The 18,841-nt window shown below is 40.8% G+C and overlaps 1 protein-coding gene across 1 annotated transcript in view; it reads left to right on the forward strand.

Annotated features, from left to right (window-relative positions):
- LOC142368227 (uncharacterized) overlaps positions 1-18,841 on the forward strand; it is a 35,182-nt gene that overhangs the window by 14,167 nt on the left and 2,174 nt on the right. Inside the window, exons 8-48 of the mRNA XM_075450360.1 lie at positions 210-267; positions 354-401; positions 745-813; positions 1,107-1,246; positions 1,389-1,517; positions 1,598-1,655; positions 1,768-1,836; positions 1,977-2,038; positions 2,144-2,212; positions 2,309-2,333; positions 2,417-2,446; positions 2,704-2,769; positions 2,852-2,991; positions 3,800-3,919; positions 4,021-4,078; positions 4,228-4,272; positions 4,380-4,436; positions 5,011-5,162; positions 5,529-5,633; positions 5,734-5,782; positions 5,864-5,944; positions 6,074-6,637; positions 6,908-7,044; positions 7,737-7,794; positions 7,933-8,057; positions 8,339-9,272; positions 9,385-9,512; positions 9,610-9,732; positions 10,931-10,988; positions 11,917-12,033; positions 12,180-12,281; positions 12,821-12,934; positions 13,109-13,210; positions 13,297-13,485; positions 13,584-13,664; positions 13,864-14,148; positions 14,228-14,302; positions 14,399-14,532; positions 14,625-14,759; positions 14,861-14,918; positions 15,008-15,088. Coding sequence (XP_075306475.1) covers positions 210-267; positions 354-401; positions 745-813; positions 1,107-1,246; positions 1,389-1,517; positions 1,598-1,655; positions 1,768-1,836; positions 1,977-2,038; positions 2,144-2,212; positions 2,309-2,333; positions 2,417-2,446; positions 2,704-2,769; positions 2,852-2,991; positions 3,800-3,919; positions 4,021-4,078; positions 4,228-4,272; positions 4,380-4,436; positions 5,011-5,162; positions 5,529-5,633; positions 5,734-5,782; positions 5,864-5,944; positions 6,074-6,637; positions 6,908-7,044; positions 7,737-7,794; positions 7,933-8,057; positions 8,339-9,272; positions 9,385-9,512; positions 9,610-9,732; positions 10,931-10,988; positions 11,917-12,033; positions 12,180-12,281; positions 12,821-12,934; positions 13,109-13,210; positions 13,297-13,485; positions 13,584-13,664; positions 13,864-14,148; positions 14,228-14,302; positions 14,399-14,532; positions 14,625-14,759; positions 14,861-14,918; positions 15,008-15,088 — 5,230 coding nt within the window. The remainder of the gene's footprint in view (positions 1-209; positions 268-353; positions 402-744; positions 814-1,106; positions 1,247-1,388; positions 1,518-1,597; positions 1,656-1,767; positions 1,837-1,976; positions 2,039-2,143; positions 2,213-2,308; positions 2,334-2,416; positions 2,447-2,703; positions 2,770-2,851; positions 2,992-3,799; positions 3,920-4,020; positions 4,079-4,227; positions 4,273-4,379; positions 4,437-5,010; positions 5,163-5,528; positions 5,634-5,733; positions 5,783-5,863; positions 5,945-6,073; positions 6,638-6,907; positions 7,045-7,736; positions 7,795-7,932; positions 8,058-8,338; positions 9,273-9,384; positions 9,513-9,609; positions 9,733-10,930; positions 10,989-11,916; positions 12,034-12,179; positions 12,282-12,820; positions 12,935-13,108; positions 13,211-13,296; positions 13,486-13,583; positions 13,665-13,863; positions 14,149-14,227; positions 14,303-14,398; positions 14,533-14,624; positions 14,760-14,860; positions 14,919-15,007; positions 15,089-18,841) is intronic.

Consider the following 18,841-nt stretch of genomic DNA (forward strand, 5'->3'; position numbering starts at 1 on the left):
ATTCAATGTGCGCTACAGGCCCTGTTGTGCTGGCAAACCCTATATTTTATTTTTTTTTTTTTTTGGGTCATTCTTTGTGTTGTTGTCAAGGATGTGCAGCAGATGCCACGTTTCACTTCACTACGACGGTGCTGGCACATAATATGACACATAAAGAGACGGATCCTGCTTTTTTTTGTCCTTAATTAAATCACATTTTCTCCTGGCAGATGTTGAATATACCCATAAATGTGTTTGAAGAGCTCAATTCAAGAACATGCTCGGAAGGTATTTGATTCATCTATGTCGTATTTATTGGAGAACTTGATGATTTTGTTATTAATGTAGATAATTGAGCTGACTCTTCCTTGCAGTGATGCGGACTCTATGTGAAAGCGAACACCTTCTCAAGCTGTTTGAAGGTGAGTGCACATTTTCTAAGGAACGTCCCTTTCTGCAACAACAAACGTTGTTTGTGAGCAGAGTGTTATTTAGTCACTTCGAGCCTCATCGAAAGGTTATAAAACAGTTGCACATATTAGACTATTATTAAATTTACGAGACGAGTAAGCGATTAAAGGGTTTTACAGCACACTTTGGATGTGCTGATGGAAATCTTGTTAAATGATTCAAAGCCTCAAACTAACTGTCAACTGAACTTAAGGCAAGACTCATTTTTCCACTGTATCTGGATTTATATTTCAAATGTACTCTCTTGTCGTCATTCCATCCATTCTGCATCACTTTGACCTGTTTTCCTTCTAGATATCCAGCCAAAAAGGATGACGATCCAAGCCTACCAAAACGACAGCAACAGGAAGCACCCGCTTCTTGGTCTGTAAATACAAAGGCAGCATTTTCACGAGTTTGAACACATCATTTGTTTTATTGAGCTTAGATCACTGGCTGTTACTTAATGCTCAGGTTTTTGGACAAACAAAGAAAAAAAATCAAAGAAGAAGTGTACAAGCATGTCCCAGCAAAAAGATTTGTCGGTTAAAATGAAATCATTTTCTGTATGTGCTCATTTAAAGGAATGTTTGGTAAAATGCGACATCGCCATCATTCCTCAGTTTTCTCTTGGGCTGAAACTTGTTCCTTATTTAATTTCGTCTTATTTTTTATAGGAATGCAGCACCTTGTTGAATGCGTGTGTGTCGAGCGAGCTGAGAACAGATCCTACCTGTGCACGCTGTGCAGCCTGACAGTGGCCAGCCACATGATTATCAAACATGTCCTGAGCTTTGACCACATCTATTGCTATTTTGTAAGTAGAGCTGGTGTCAAAGAGGATATACCTTGTAAACTATATCCCCCGCAGCACTTTTTCAAGGAGGATTACACGTTCAAACACTTTGGAATGCTCTCTAATTGCCGCGAGACGTACCTATTTCTAATTTCTTTCACAGAAAGCGTGGCATCCCTCTACCTTGATGTCAAAGGAATCCTACCAGTACAAAGGCTCCTTTGTCCGCATGATGATTGATTTAGCAAACCAGACAGAGGAAATTCATGGGACAACAAGTGCTTCTATGAAGGTATGTGCACTTTACAAAGTCCACATTTTTCCAATATTCATTCATTTATTTGTGATGATGTGAAAATGTATCTTTCGCAGACAGTGAATCTGGAGCCCAATGAATTCAAGTCAGTGAATTTCACCTGTTATGCCGAAGGTGGGTGTTTTCTTTTAAGCCTTTTTTTGTGTCGGTTTTCTTTCTCAATGTATTTGATCTTTAGTGGTACACTAAATTATGCTTTTCTTTCGGATCAAATTTGGGCCTTTAGCTCTGAGGAAACTGGAATCCATCACGAAGAGCAGCTTGACAGCGAGCATTGAACCAGGGAACAGGCTCGGTATGTGTGGCGTCAGCTCTTTCATATATGTTTGTGTTCGCTTGTCTTTCAAGGCCTGCGACTGCGACTGTCAAGTTGCCTTTTCTGTAGCGCCGTCTTTTTAAACATTTTCTCGTCTTCGCTTTATTTTGCTTCTCTAGAGTATGGTGCTGCTGTGGCACGGCCTAAGTCGCCACCAAAAAAGCTCAAACTACGCTGTCAGGTGAATTGAACAACTTTACCAGCTGCTATTAGGAACACAAGCTCAACCAATAAACTGACCTTTGATCTCCTTAAATCTTGTAACCCGCTTGTCTCCGTAAACCAGGATTGCAACGAGACCTTCAACTGTATTGTTCATTATATGCGCCATCTTAACCAGTGGAAACACGAGAAGGTAAACGAGCATCTTTCGAATTTAACAGAAATGATTGCCAATGGCGATGAGCTAAACATCTTATCCTACATTCAAGCTGTCTCTTATCTTCCCCAGATGCTGAGGAAGTTCTTTGATGGAGGTATTTTTCACTTCACTCTCATTTCATATCATATTTTTGTGTATTAATAAGCCCATCTCAACATTATATTCTCTTCACTGTAGTTGGGAGAGGCAATGCATACGGCCAAAGAGGTACCTTGTTTTAACTTCTACAATCTGAAATTGTACAACTTTAGTAAGACTTTTAATATCTGATTTTAAATGCGGGCGTTTGTCAGAAATATGGTTTTGAATTTCTTCTGATTTTTCTTCTATGATTTTCAAAAATAGCACGTGATCACCTTTGGAAGCTGTTTTTGTGTGCTTTAAGCACAGAATTTAAGTTGTTTTTTAGCTGCTGTTAAAAAGAAAAGATGTTTTTTTTTTTTTTTTTTTTTGTTCCTTTGTAGTTGGAACCTATCTGGACTTATACACATATTCAAGTGAAAGGTTGAAGAGAAATCAACCGGCTGTTGGTGAGGTCTCCCACTTATTTTCATATGGATTTCGTACTATGTCGAACTTGGAAATAAATGTTGGATTTCTTTTTTTTTTTAGGAGCCGCCCTGGTTGTTACGTGCATCAGCATGCGTACTAAGGTGGAACCGTTTTATCTGTGCTTTGCTTGTCTGGAGTCTTTCCCTCAGCACTTTCTTGAGCAGCACTTTGACTCACGCAAACATCTCGTAAACACTCTGGTGAGCTCTTAGCGACTTTGAGCCTCTTAAAATGGTTTTGCGCTGTTCACAATGATGTGAATGCAGTTCAGGGGATGCCGGAGCATCTCCGTTTCCTCTGCCGCTCTGTGCAGGCCACAGTACCGCAGAGGCGTTTGTATCGCGCAGGAGTTTGGACTATCGATAGTATTTTTGTTGTCCTCACAAGATGAAACAACGGACACATTGCCAAGCTTGTTCTAGATAATTGTATTTGATTTCTTTACCAGTTGAGGTTATTCAGTGTCGGGGGTCTGTGTTTGCTTTCTGTCCTGTAAAGGCCATGTGTGCACGATGTAGCAATATCTTTCAGCACAAACTATGAAGTATGACCAGCTCGATGGCCCTCACCAACCTCCAAACTACTCTGACTGCAAAAAGAGTAAAGACTTTGGGCGAGTGTTGTAAAATAGTGGTGGCAGAAGTAAAATGATCAACGTCCATGCAGAAATAAACATGATTTTTATCAGTGAATTCTGCTAATGTTGCTCATGTTTCTGCTGTAATTCTGATTGCATTACATAAACACTGGTTTTAGACGGGTCCTTGGATGCGTTTTTGCACATGTAGGGACCGACATAAGTTATTCTTTTCCCTGCAAACTTAAAAGGGGACGGTTAGGGGAGGGTTTTTCAATGGATTGGACATGTCACAAAGTGCTCCTCTGAGCTCTCCAAAAATATCTTACGAAGGTGGGAGAAATCGCTCTAATTTGTCGTAACTTTTGATTCAACTTGTTGGATGTAGCTGCCATTATTTGTAATGACCGATTTTTGTCTTGCAATCTTAGATGTACCAGAATCCCTGGCGGTTGCCTTTTGCCTGGGACTGTGATCTGGATGATGACGCACTGAGGCTGATGGCATGGGAGGAGGAGGAGGAAATGGGAAATAATGAGGTCCTTCTGAAGGTAAAAATGAAAACCCATCATGTGCCTTTTTACGTCTGGAAAAACTCAAATTCAGGTCTAAGAATTCAGTTTATGTGACGGTTAATGTCATGTTTTTCTAGGTTTTTGATATGCCACACTCAATATTTTGGAGCCTCGATTGTTTTGATTACAGACAAGGTCAGTATCGTTCTTATGATCAAGAGACAGAAGGACACAGACTCTATACATCTTCACAACTGCTTTTCATATCCAGTACATGCCATCATGCATCTTCTATAGAAATGGTGTCTAATAATTACGGCATTTCATTGTTTGTTGGGCCGCAGTATTGACCAAACTCCAGCCATACTACGTCCTCTTAAAGCGTGAAGGTTAGTGAGAAAGTTATATTTTTTTTATTTTAAATACAACAATTGAAAGTCTTTGCATTAATCCCTTTAATATGACTTTAATCTGTGTGTTTTTTACACCCTTTTAGTTCCACCGAGCGAAACATTCAGCAAATTGCAACAAAACGAAAAATTTCCTCTGCTTGGTGAGTACGGGAAGTTCTCCCAGAATAAAATGATTAAAAAAAAAAACGGGTTTCCATCTCCATTTTTGATGCACCTTTAGAAGGCTCGAGTAAGAAAAGGTGGCAAAAACTGGAAAAACTTCCACTAATGCGCCCGAGTCGGCAAAGACTTCGAGATTAAATTGACTCAAAAGCTTTTTTCTGGTCTGAGTTGTCAAAGAATCAACTCGGGAGACTTCCGAGATTGCAGTAACCCAGATATTTCCAGAGATAACGGTTTATTCTGGCCTAATTAATTCTCTTCAGACCATTCGATTGACATGTGGCATTTATTTGAGCCGTTTTTCAAAACGTTGCCTAAGATTTGGTTTCGTCTGTGATGGGAAATCCAGAGTAAGTGTATCTGCTGCTGACAATGCAGCTGTTACTCTTTATTCTTCCATGTTTTTACCAAAGAAGAAAAACCGGTCTGCTTCAGACCAGAATTCTGTGCTTCACCGGCATGTTTTTCTGTTGCAGATTGTTCCCCAATTCATTTCTGCAAATATAAAGTTATCGTGTCAGATTAAAGAGCATTATGTATATTTCTTTGCAGGCAAACAGTTCCTGGTGAATTATGATGTGATTGACAACCAAGAGGAGCCGCTTATGGAATTGGGATCGCTGTGCTTACTCTGTGAGAGGAAACTGTCAAATGACGAAGCTTCGGCCCATGTATTCAGTCGGGAACACGTTACAACATTTCTGGTCAGCATTTCCATTCCTCTGTGTGCTATTGTGCCCGTCTCATTCTTGCTGTTGCTCAGTTTCACTTTGGTTAATTTACCCAAATCAATTTTGTGCAAAATAAACGAGATTTAGCAAAGAAAACTCAGACAGTTGAGTGATTATCTACAATATGGGGTACAGCATCCATCTAGTGGTGCCTGATTGAATGTTTGAATACACACAAATTAACTAGATTCTTGGTGGGTCATCATAAACGGAGATTCCCCATCTAATAATCAAATTGTAGATGAATGACTATACGTTAAGTTTGACTGAGGTGACCAGGAGACTGGGGACGTGGTGACAACTCACTACATCAGTAATGTTTTGTGTCTTTGTGTGCAGGACTGTTTCCACCCAGGCTCGCTGGATTCCAGCTCTGTCAGTGCAGAGACCCTATTGGACTTAGCAAAACAGGCAGCACGCATTCACACTTTTTCAGATACGCAGGTACTCTAAATGAGAAATTTTCTTTCTGTATCATCATCATCAAGCAGCTCTTCCACTCGTGCACTTGTGCCTTTTGTATCGATGTTTTTCTTTTTCTAAGGACATAAAGCTGAACGAGCCCATCTGGGAGCCGTGTGACTACAGAAAAGGTGAGTCTACAGATTGTTAGAAATATTCCCGGCGTCTGAATGAATGACTCACCCAACTGTTTTTCTACCGTTTTATTTCAGCAATCACCATCTTGACAGCCGCGAAGAAGCGAGCGGGAGCGGGATGGCTTGTTCCACCAATAACACCTAAGATGAAGCTGAGTAAGCCAAGCCAAAGATTTAGCCTTTTTGATCGATTGACAAGTCAAAAGGGATGATTAAGGCGTGTTATTATGCATCAACAAAATACCGAACATTGGATTGCACTTTATGATATTCTGCTTGTTTCAGTTCCCAGGGACACTCGAAAAGAAGTGGACCAGAACCAAGCAGAAGGCAGTCAGAAAACCAGCAGCGACACTGACGAGCAGGAAAAGGGAAAGAATAAAGAGGAAAAAAGTGGTGAAAATCAGATGCTGATGCAGAGAGAGAAAGAATTGGAGACGGAAAAGGAGGCGTCTCCAACGACGTGTTCAGAGGAGATGCAGAAGGCGGATGAGACGGTCCAGGCAACAAAGGTAAAGGCAGAAAAGCTTACGATTGAAAAGCCAAGCAGGGAGATCGCCACAAGCTTCACGAACACAGGCCAAGACGAAGGCGCACAGAGCGTAACGAAAGGGAGCTCCAGTAGCAAGCATGTCCCAGCGCAGCTAGGTGACAGTCCCGAAAAAAGTCCGGAAAAAAGTCCCGGAAAAAAGCGAAGAAGCTCATCTGAAAAGGACAGGTGTCCAGATGAGGAGGAGGGGATAAAAAGGAGCCCAAAAAGAAGACGGCTCTCCTCAAAACATGACGCGTCTTGTGAAGCGTCACTGAAAATGCCAAATGGTGGAGGAAGGAAGGAGAATGTGGAAAAAGGTGAAAAGACTCACAAGGATGTTACGACTAAAGGTTTGTCAAGAGCTTTTTTTTTTTTTTTTTTTTTTTTCAGTGTTGGCTTAGATTTAGTGATCTGTGACTATCTTCAAACTCTTGTTGTCTTATTTACCGATATTTTATTTTTTTTAGAGTTTGATATTTAATAATGCTGTGTTGGTGGCAACAAGAAAACCACAAAGAAATGCACCTCATTACTTTGAGATGAGCCAAAGTTATTTTCTCTGCGTTCTTAACCGATTCATCCTCCAGTTTCCAGCACCCTTCTTGAATGCCGCTGTGCTAATCGTGACCCAGTCTACTTGTGTTGGAGCTGCTCTCTGGTGATCTCAGAGAAGGAGGTCGTCGGCCATGTCGCCAGATTCAACCACCAGAAGATGCTCCAAGCGGTGAGTACATGTCGCGGGAAAAGTTTATGCTTGATTGTTCTCACCACTGGAGACGAAGGTTCGTGGCTAGTGTCGTGGACGCTTGTTTTTGTTCTGAACTTGGCATTGTACTTGGTGTCCATCTGTCTCGATAAGGGACTCCATGTGATCTTTATTGTGCGCGCAGGTGACCCAGTGATATAAGAAAGCAGAAGAGTGGGATTTATAATTAAGTGCATATACATCGCTTGATAGATGGTTACTTTTCATGTCTTTATTTCATGTCTCAGTATTGATTATTTATTTATTTATTCATTTATTTTTTTACCTACCAGCTATCTCTGAAAGTTATGGTTGTTTCTCCTCTGTTGTTTCTGTTGACTGTTCATTGCTGAGCAGTTTCAGACCAGACCAGCTTAGCAATTCTCTGCAGCACTTTCAGTAGCCACAGTGTGGCTGACTGAGGCTGCTGGAGCTTTCCAACGGCTTCAGCTCAGCTGTGGATTTTGACCTCTGGCACCTTTGTATTCAGGATTAGGAGAAGGTTCAACTTCAGCCACCAATATTGAGAATATTGTTTCAGGGTTTATTTGGGAAAGTAAGACTGTCCTTGCCAACTTTGTCAGTCCTCGATAATCCTGGACAGATTACCGATGCGAAAACCGCTGACATGTGATGCGTTTTACTAACTGCTGATAATGTCTTGGCTGCAGGCCGTTAATCTGGATGAAAAGACGTACAGCAAAATCTCAAAACACAGCTTTCAGGACGGTAAGGCTGCAAATTTCCTTAATATTCAAATTGATCTTGTTCTTTTGATTTAAGTGGATTTCGTGTGATGCAATGAGTTGATGAGTGAGTCTTCGGTTTTACTGTGCAGCATTTCATCACTTTATTTCATCTCCACAGCCGTCCACACGCTGCAGGCACTTCATCTTTGGCCCTGCAATGCGGAGAAGCCCCCTTCCACCTCACCTCCGTCCCATGTTAAACCTCTAAATGCCTCAGCAGCACTACATGATGTCAGCATTACGGTGAATTTCTTTTTTTTTTTAATTTTTTTTTTGAGGTTTGAAAAATAATCTCATTGAGCGCCTTAATGCTGCCTTTAACTGTATGTCTGCGCTTCTCTTAATCTAAAGCCATATTAGAGTATTGTATTTTCTTACAGTTGCATGAAATACTGAAATACTGTGCTTTTATTTGAAAATGAATAAAGGTTTTAAACAGGTTAATGCAGCGTGCATTTATGTGCTTACCTCTTTTACAGGGGAAAAATGAATGGCTGACTAACTATGGTTGTTCAATTTTAAAGGTGGTGGACGTAAAGGAAAGGGATGAGTCAGAAAATTGTGCCGCAGCAGCAGACACTTCTGCAGTGACCAAAGCCATCGCCAAAACAACCCAAGTCCCCTCTGGATCGAATAAAGACCAATCAAAGACTTGTATGAAAGTGCCCAAGTCTGCTGGCAGCTCTCACACTAGTTTGATTGATCCCAGTAGAAGTAAAGATGCGGAAAAAAAATTAATAAACGAAAAAAAAAGGAGTAAAGATGCATTAAGGCTAAATGTGCCCACGTGTAAAGCAAACGACCTCAAATCTGGTGTTTCTCCAAGCAAGACTGTTGAATCAATGAAAATAGAAAGGACTCCTAAAATAGAAAAAATGGAAGCAGTTTCCTCTATCTGCTTGGCAACCAAATCTAAATCTGTAACAACCTCACCCAAATTAACAGGAAGTGTTTCTGCCTGTAGCACAACCGTCTCCAAAACAACCTCGGATGCAAAATCTGCAGCCGTGTCCAGACCACATGGGAGAGGAAGTGGAACTGCATCCAAAGTACAAGTCACCTCACATAAAGCAGCACCCTCCTCTCAAACAGGACACACTGTGGCACATGAAGCCAACTACAGGACTGCAGCTTCCTCCAAAATGAATGATGTTCCCAGATGTGCTGCAATCAGAGCCTTAGTCGCACCTCAAAGTAAGGTGCCATCAGTGATCACTGCTAAAAAGCCTGAAACATCAGTTAAACATGCAAAAAGTGATGTTTCTGAGGCTCCACATATGAAGAATTCAGCGCGGGCCAGTGCTGACGTTGCAGCAAATGCTCCTAAGAGGGATCTGTCTGCTGCTCCACACCTGAGCACAGCAGCGCCTGAAAGGTTTGAACGCAAGACGCCACATGGCGAGCTTCCCCGAGTCTCTACAGATAACAGAACAGCAAGTGGAAACCATTTCAAAGTTGGCAAGTATTTGATTCTATCAGAAATCATTGAGTACATGTGTATTTATCAAACTCCTTTGGTTTTAAAGGAAGTCTGCTTTTTGTTTTTCTTCTCTTCTGTGTCAATTCATAGGATCAAACCACCTGACTGTGGTGTCCTGCAAAGGGAAGCAGCAGGTCTACTGTCTGCTCTGTTCGGTCAGATTGAATTCATCCAGCTGTCATCACCTCATCAGCTTTAACCACCAGTATAACTATGTGGTATGTAACTGTAAAGCTTTCCCCAATAACTAAAACGTTAGGCCATGACAGCAATACAGAAATGAACTGTGTGCTTCTCATTGTGTTTTCTTTCTAGAAATTGAAGTACCCCGAATGGACTGCAAAGCCGCTCGGGGCAGAGTTGAAGAACAAACTAAACCACACTGTGGCTCTCCTGGCAGAGGTCGAGCAAAACTTGCCACACTCTCGGATCGTCAAGGTGACCGTCGGAAATCTTCTTGTTGTCAATTTTTTACGTTAAAACTGGCTGTATAGTTCTAGAAACATCAGAAAGATTTTTAGAATTTAAACAACACGCTGCTGCTGCTGCCCGTGTCTGTTCATTGGTGTTACTGCGGCGGTTCACCCTTGTGCCATATTGAAAGTGATGTGACTGTTTGCGACCTTGTCAGATTGATGCAGGAACATGAGAAGAAATGGCACCTGTGTGCTCATTCAGACACAACAATGACACGTTCACAAGCAGTCCGTGTCTGATAGGGACCTCAGTAGTTTAGTCTTTTTTTTTATATTTTTTGGGGCTTTTTATGCCTTTAATTTATAGGATAGTTGGAGAGAGACAGGAAGCAGGGGGCAGAGAGAGGGGGGAGACATGCAGCAAAGGGCCGCTCGGTGTGGGACTCGAACCGGGGCCAGCTGCAGCGAGGACTATAGCCTCTGTACATAGGGCGGCTGCTTAACCCACTATGCCACCGACCGCCCCAGTAGTTTAGTCCTTGGATGCTGATACTGGATGAATGCTTTGATAGTTTAGAATCAAAATAAAAACTGTCTGAGCATTCATTTCTGAATGCAATCTGCAAACCTTTTATTAATTAAAAATTCTTATGAAACTCAAAATCATTATGATAACTTGTAGATAAAAGCAATTCTATTCACTACAAAGATCCAGTTAACAGTAATTTGAACACCCTCTGTCACTTTTGAGGAACATAATAATAAAAACCATCTGGTTTAAACCAGGTCTTCAAGGGGACTTTTGTAGTTTTGGTCTTCAGAAACTATCACCACAAGTGTGCAGAATATTAACAGGTGGGGTGGACTTTTCCATTCCTATCAGAGATTCAAGATGAATTTATCTGTAATTTTCCCATGTTTGTGTTTGCATACATAAAAAATTGATTTCTTTAAACTGAATTATGATGAACGTCCCTGATTGGACATAGTTGCTAACCTGTTGCTTGTACAAATCTGAGATCCTGTTCCCCTACGCTCTATGTTTACACATACTATTTCTTAATGCAGCCAAATCTTCAATAAAGCTTCTTTCATTCACATATTTTTCTATTTTAGTTTTTTAGAAGGCAAAAAAAGTCTGACATTGTGACTTAAAAAAAAAAAAACAACTACTATTATGTGGTTGATGTGTTTTTTGATGTTAACTTTTTTTTTTTCAGAAGGAAGAAGTAAAGAGGGATGTGTACCAAAAACTGGGCAGTCTTCCAGAATATGAAGGTAAAGACAAATCCTTATACCTGAAAAATAACAAGTTCATTCTGTACGACATAAACAATGGGAAGCTTTGCAGAAGCTGTTATTTCTAAATCACCGACACATTGTCCAGGGGGGAAATGAAACAGAACTGGAGATGCATGTTTATTTTTTCATTTTTAAATCCCAATGTACTATGTGATGGGGGGGGGCTTCCTCCTATCTTTTAGTTCTCATCAACATTGTGTGGCTAGTGGGAAACATAAATAGTGATGGTGTAATTTTTTTTAACTGGGACAGCTCTGGGTCAGCTTCCTGATAGATTTGAATAAATGTTTTGTGTTAATTGTCTCCAGCGACTCTGAGCCTAATTTTGAGAAATTTTCTGCGTTTGTTGTGTGTATGTAATAAAATATGTGGGTAAAAAAAATAATCGACTAGCATAAAAATGGGCTTGGTTGTAATTAAGGAGCCTTATACACGAAGCTTCAGTTGGGCCGTCGGGAACATCTGGAGCATCGGTAAATATCTGCCTCTCACATCTGTCGGTGTGCATTGTTGGCTCTGTCAGTCTTTTTACAGCATTTTGAACCAGCGGAGGATCCGTCAGTGAGACAGATCCTTCTGAATGGTTGTTTAGTGTAACAGATTAACTCTCGTACATTAATATGACATCAACTAACAGGTTTTTTACAAATATTGTTTATGCACAAAGCTTAAATGCTTGACAGAAACACACATTATGTACAAACCAATCCATGGGATGTGTTAGTTTAGACTGAAGAGTACTTGTTAATGTCGCCAAAATAAAATCCTGCTACTTTCTGCCCTACAAAGCTACGTCCTATTGTGAAGGCGTAGATTCAGGTTGTAGTTGGCAGTGTACATGAGCCCTGACGCATTTAGTCACTGTGGTGGTGTTAATTTTGTGTCTCTGTCTTTCCCTGCTCAGCTGTAGAGGCGGTTAAAGCAATGGTGAGAACGAGGTCATCCTTTTCCACCACCGATAGTGCAGAGGCTATGAGGCTGGAAGGTACCAGTACATGTGAAGTTCCAAGCTCCGACGATGGTAAATTCAAGTCTGCACACGAACATAGAATTTTGTACTCGCATTGCTGAAGTAAACACATTTTCTGACATTCAAAGAGCTGTGAATGAGAGGCAGAGATGTTCAATTGCAATCACTGAACCGATATTGCAATCTTTGTCTCTTAGGGATGCTCGTGCCATATAATAACATTGCAGAATTTTCTGCTTATAACCAACCACAGCCAGAGAATAAAAGTCAGCGCCAGACACTATTGGTCCAAATACCACGTAAGAGCACAACTGCAAGTGATTTTCAGTTCATAGGCTCAAACACACACACATACAGATGCATTCCCAAGCCTCAAGACACATCTGAATGCAACAAACATTGCTGTAAATTTAAAAAATATCCTAATTCTGACTTGTAGACTATAATTTGGTCCCCACATTTGCAGTATTGCCCCAGTTTGTTGGTGTCCTGTCATTACGGTCCCCATAAAGATGGACTATAAAAACACACACACACACACACGTTTCCAAGATGCCTAGTTATGACAGTCATACTGCTTTTAATGCAGAAATGGAGTCCAACTTGAAAGACGAAGCGCATCTGGTTGCAGCTCAGTTAATCAGAGGCCAGAGCTTAGCTGGTGACGAAACGCATGCTTGTGATCTGATTCAGGACCAGCTGCAGTCATGTGCAAGCTTCAATCAAAGAATCTCAGGTCATGGCATTCAAGGTGGAGCCATAACAGGTGTAACGTGTCAGTGTTTGCCACTAAAGACCGCCCCGCTCGCCTCTGACGATTTCATCACATTTTTCCCAGTTGAACTCATCTGGGGGCGGAAAGAATTGCGGGATTCGTCATCCCCAAAATCCCATACTGTTGAGAAATGGCAGGAAGTTGTTAGTTCGAGCAAAGTTTCAAGTTCAGATGATGGTAAGTTTACGTCTTAACCACAAAATTTTCATTTTTACTACTAATCAATCTCCCTTGATGGTCTTTATTTTTTGATGGCTCTTATTTTATCTACGCACCACAAGACTTGTGAATTAAATGCAGAAATAGTAAGTGCCACGCACTGAATGAGATGCTGACATTTGTTTCTCACAGGTGTTTGCGTGCCTAATAATGAAGTGTCGGCATTTTCCACGAGCAACCAGCCAGACCAGGAGAGGAAAAAAATGTACCAGACACAATTTGTCCAGATGACAGGTGAAATCTCACAAATGATTCTTCATGAAGAATAGCAACAAACATTTTCAAATTGTAAACTGAATATTTTATTGATCGTGTCTCAGAAATGGAGCCCGACTCAAAAAGGGAACACATCCTGAGTGCACATCAGTTTCCAAAAGTTCAGAGCTCGGGTGGTGAAGACGCACGAGCCTGTGATCTGATCCAGGACCGGCTTCAGTCGTCTAGGAGCGTCGCTAAAAGTCACGCGGAGCCCGTCCCAGCTCCTTGTAGTCAAGCTGAGGACAAACTAGGTATAATGCACCTGTCGTCAACATTTTTCAGCAGAAAATCAACAAGGATTAAGTTCCCACTTTCATCTGAAGCCATGCATCCTCTCTGTTCAATTTAGAAAATATCAAGAGGGAACCATGTGAGCCTGATGCAGAGACTCAGCCTCACAGTGAAGCTGCACTTGTGATTGAAAGTCCTGGTAAATATTGAGCTACTTCATCCAGTTTTAATGCATTACTTAACGGTATTCATTTTCTTACTCCTATATTTGCGTCATCTTTTTTTTTTTAAACCCTTCTTAACAGTTCTTGAAGTGATAATCCTGATTAGACGCGGACATATTGATCTCTTCCTTGTGCTGTATTATCACACATCAATCTTTCATTCTAATTTCACAGCAGTCAAACTGGAGAAAGCCCATGGTTGCACACAGCGTCTTATCAATCCTAACTGCAGGCAACAGTGGAAAAGCGATCCGCCCTCACAGAACCAGACAAAGGATCGAGAAAGTACGCCGAAGTTCTCTCCTGTTCAGAGCCGCGGTCCACAGCTCCAAGCTGCTGCACTGAATACTGGACAAGAGAACCAGTCCGGACCGAGCCACAAAGCAGAACAAGCTCCAAAACAGTCCCCAGGACCCGGAGAGCACAGGGGATCACAGATGCTCACAAGAACCTCAATTGGTTAGTGTTGACTATTCCAAGGGTCGGTTCATTTTAACATTTCATGGAGTAATTTGTAACTAAATATGACTGTTTACAGGGGGAAAAACTCATGAAAAAAGTCATTTGTCCTTTTACCTGAAAGCAAGTCTACAGGATACTAAACCAGTCATCGGTGAGTGTCCGTCTTATGCAGCACATCCTCCTCGCTGCCATATTTGCTGCCGCTTTACAGAATCGCGTAACACGAGACCCTATTTGTTCTCATCAGGTATGGGCTCCGTGTGGGAGTGTCGAGGGATGTCTCTAGAAACGTTCTTCCTGTGTGAAAGCTGCGAGGAGATCCTTTCACGGCGGGAAATTTGCCGACACATGGTCACCCATGATCACCAGCTCAAATACACGGTGTGTGTTTATTACTGCACTGCGAAGCTGAGCAACACATGTTGATCAGACGCTTGTACATTTATACACAGAACGATGTTCATATTTTTCAGTGGAAAGAACACCCAGACTATCTGCGGATGTTCTGGTTTGAGGAAGATCTGCTGTTGGAGATGAAAATGAGCATTTTGAAGGATGTTGTCCAGTTGCTCTCACAACGGGAGCGTGTCAACGAGGTGGATGCACAGGTACCTTGTTGGACTCGGAAATGATTCATGCTATCTACATGTTTCTAAAAAAGGATGACAAAAAGCTAATTGCTTCTCTGTTTTGGTTTTATCTTGCAAAGTGCATTTTACTTGAACAGGAGTTGCACGGATTTGTTCGGACAGCTCCGTTCTATGAAGGTAACACGACACATCATTTGCAAATGTTTTACAGAGTTTGTGGATGGAATGAAAACGCATTAATTTGAATGAACGTTTTTGTTTTTTAGCTTTGAAAATTCTTAAAAACATCAAGGATGGAGAGAAACCGAGCGTCTTCCATGTACCCATCAGTGCTACCCAACGGAAGAGTGAGTTCCACTCACTCCGTCACAGTAATATTTTCTCACTTATACACACCTCAAGTTACTTAGCAAGAAATAATACAAATGTTTAGCCAACTATTTTATTTATCTTTTTCCTGGCTCAATGAAAAGCAGTTAAGGCGAGCAGGAGCGATGCTCAAGCGAGCTTTCGAAGTCAGTCTGGAAAAATAAGAGCTTATGTAGCACTTGCTTCAGAGCATTTAGGTTCTCAGTGAGTCTGTATGGAGCAGCCCCACATGTTCACACACAGAGAGCAGAGCTAATATCGAAACAACCAGGATCATAGGAGGAGGACAGGGTGTCTTCAGATAAATACACCCTTACTCTCTCACCTGTTGGACCATAACGATTTTTGAGGTCGATAAGTTTTATTGGTTACATACTGACATTCTGACATCCCACCAGTCCGACATGGGCCTCAAATTGTTGGAATGGCAACAATTAATTTTCTATCAAACGTCCCATCATTCCAACGCTCTTTTCCTTCTATGGTCGGAATGACGGTATGTTGTTGTTGTTGTTTTTTTTAAACATCCCGCCTTTCCGACAATTCCTTTAATAGTTTATTTTTTTTACCCAAAACATTTTGCACTCATGATATGCCGGCGCAAATACGCCTTAAGGACAAACTGCTCTCTGCCAAACTTTGTTTTGCGTCTGAATGAGTAAGTGGAGCTGTTTCCAGTGCATCTCCACATTAAAACACACAGATTGGTCAGATAATGAAAACAGCAGACGACATCAAAGCCTCAGATTTTACGTGATTTTTAAAGCAGAGGAACTCCACAACCTCGCAAACCAACTTTAATAATCTATTATCAACATCCCCTGAAAATTTCAAATATCAAAATACAGGTTTTAATGTAAATGGGGCGAGTCTGAAACATGTTAGATTAAGCAGAAATACTGTGTCAGTGACCTGTTACAGCAGCCAGCTGGAGTGTCTTTAGCACGCTGGCATCATATGCAACAATAATTGCAATTACAGCGCTCGAGCTACATACCTGAAATCACTGACTAATTCCAGCGAGAACATGTCACCTGGTACAGAGGTGAGCATCATTAACATGCAGAGACTGAGAATAACTGAGATGTCCGCTCCATGCGCAAAAAGTTGGAATAAGTTTATTCTAAACTACTATTCTCTGGGGACAACAGGTCAGAACAACTGAACTGTGAACTAGTGTCTGATTACAACATTACTATCACTATCACCTGTGGACTCACCTGTTGAGTAATGCCCATTTCCTTATATGGAAAGCCTTGTCGGAAAGGCGGTTGCCGCCCCCTGCGCTAAAAGATCTGAGCACAGTCGCCCCTTTATTGTCACAAAAAACTTCTGGACTCCGATTAAAGTCCTGAAAAAAGTAGGGAAATGTATGTAAAGTTCACTGAAAAGCAACTCAAGTGTATAAAAAGATCACTCGAGCAGGATTAAAGCAAATAAGATTTGCTTAATTGTGCCAACACAAAATTAACAAATGGGAGACTTCTCTTTCCCTTCTTAGCTTCTCCCTTTTTCTCCCTCCTTGCACCCAGTCTACAGTAGGAAAGTGTCACCTTCTTGGGTAGCTACCTAATTTTTTCAGGTTTGAGAAAAGACCCATGTGGTAGGAAGGAAGGCTGCAGCTCCCAACTCAGAGAGTGACTCTTAGGCGGTGTGATTAAATCAGAGTATAGGACAGAAAATATGTCGTACGTTTCTTTATTATATGTGACTACTATCCTGCTTGTATTACAAACTGCACTTGTTTTAACCAGTTATTGTCTGCCCTACTGCACACACTAAGCTGTTAACTCCATACTGTGAGTGTTCAGGAAGTCTCTTCATCAAAGTGACTTTGATTAATGATACTCATTTTTTAACTTTGGTTTTATACCAATATTTACTAAACAATCTTCATAAAAGTTTCTGGCAGCTGAAATGTAGGACTCCACAACCAACATGATCCAGACTATGATTTAGATGCAGGTTTATGTTTACAATTCTGTTGATTTTAAGTTTGAACGTTCAAACACATTTTGTCTTGTGTGAAAAGTTTGTAATAAAAGAGAAAGCCCACATCATAAAGAGCTGAGACGGTATGGAAAAAGCACATAAAGGAAAAAGAAATGCAGGGATTTTTGCATTTAATTTGACTTTTAATTATAATTATACTCTGTGAGCCCAAAATTTCATATTTCATCTCATCGGCTTCATTTTGTTTGTACTTTTTTTTTTAAACCACATTCCAGTGAAATTTGGGACGAGACAAATTTAATGTCCCGATCCATCAGTCGTGGATGCAGAAGCCCAACGAGGCTGAAATGGGCCGAGGCCTTCGAGCCATGTCAGGGTCGTAATGTTTGTTCATTTTAAATGAATGTTTGAAATTAACAAAAAAAAAAAAAAAATGTTGAAACTGAAAGTCTTATTTTAAACTTGAAATTTGAAAATAAAAATATATTCAAAGTAAAAAGAAAATTTTATTTAAAATTTCCACTTTTATGTAATTTTTCTTTTTCCTTCAGTTTCAGTTTCAGAATCTCATTTATTTTGTTTTCTGTTCAAAATCTATTTTTACCTCTAATTCAAGGCGAGTTAAATAGTTTAACCTGCTCTACTTTTCTTCCATCCTTTGGTAAAACTTATTATACCTTTAACCTGCACACATACACGACACCTGCACCATAAGAGCTTAAAGGAATGCGTTTAACACGGACGCCGTCGGGCTGTTTTTAGTGCTTCAACATCGTGTTCAGTATTTTTACACATTTAGAATTTCATATTTGAAAAGATGTAAAAAAAAAAACATTAATTAGATTTAGATTTGTTTTATTTATTTAAAGGATTTGTTTAAGGTTTTTAAAGTTTTTAAGTTTGGGGGGTTCGGGAAAAAGACGCTCAGAGGTCAGACTCTTTCAGGTCATTTAAAAAGCTGGAGGAATCTTTTCCTGACAGAATTCTTCTTTGCCTTCTGCTCTTCCAAGCTCGTTACCTTTTCCATCAAACTGTCTGCAGATTGTTTCCTTTCTTCTTCTTTATTCTCCAGAGTCTCCTTCATAGCTGATAACATTTGTTGAAGGCCGGACTTTTCTTCCTGACACTGTTTTCTCTCATTTTCCAGCGATTTTTGATTTAATATCACAGCTTCCTTCGTGCTGGTGGCTGTTTTTATTTGTTCTTCCAGAAGATGGGTCTTGTCCTGCTCCCACTGTCGTTTTTGTCCATCAAAGTCTTTCTGGATTTGGAGGAGACCAGCCTTCATTTTGGAGTTTTCCTCCATTTGTACGGCTAAGCTGGTCTCGGCTTCCTTTGTCCTGGACTTCTCAGTCCTGAGACTCCATTTCAACTTTTTAATTCGAGAGGTGGCGTCTGCATTTAGCTTCTCTTTCTTTTGTAGTTCTACGTGTAGAACGGCAGTGGCTTTTTCTTTCTCATCTTTCAGATTTTGTAGCTTATTCTTTAACTGCTGCACTTCGTTTGAAAGTGCAGCGTTTTCCTTCATGGCGTCCCTTTTCTGTTCCTTCTGTTGAGTCTCTGATTTAATCAGTTCAGCCTTTATTTTGCTGGTTTCCTCCAGTTTCTGAGCTAAAGAGCTCTCAGCTTCCTCTCTCTTAATCCTTTCTTTTTTAACTTCTTCTAGCAGTCGGCATGCAGTTGATGAATGCAATTGCTGTGATTGGTATAAATGGTCATGAAGCCTCTTTACCTGATCCAGCAAAGATCCATTTTGTTGTTGGAAAGTTGAAATCTTC

Source organism: Odontesthes bonariensis, chromosome 18 (assembly GCF_027942865.1).
Source record: "Odontesthes bonariensis isolate fOdoBon6 chromosome 18, fOdoBon6.hap1, whole genome shotgun sequence".
Taxonomy (NCBI): domain Eukaryota; kingdom Metazoa; phylum Chordata; class Actinopteri; order Atheriniformes; family Atherinopsidae; genus Odontesthes; species Odontesthes bonariensis.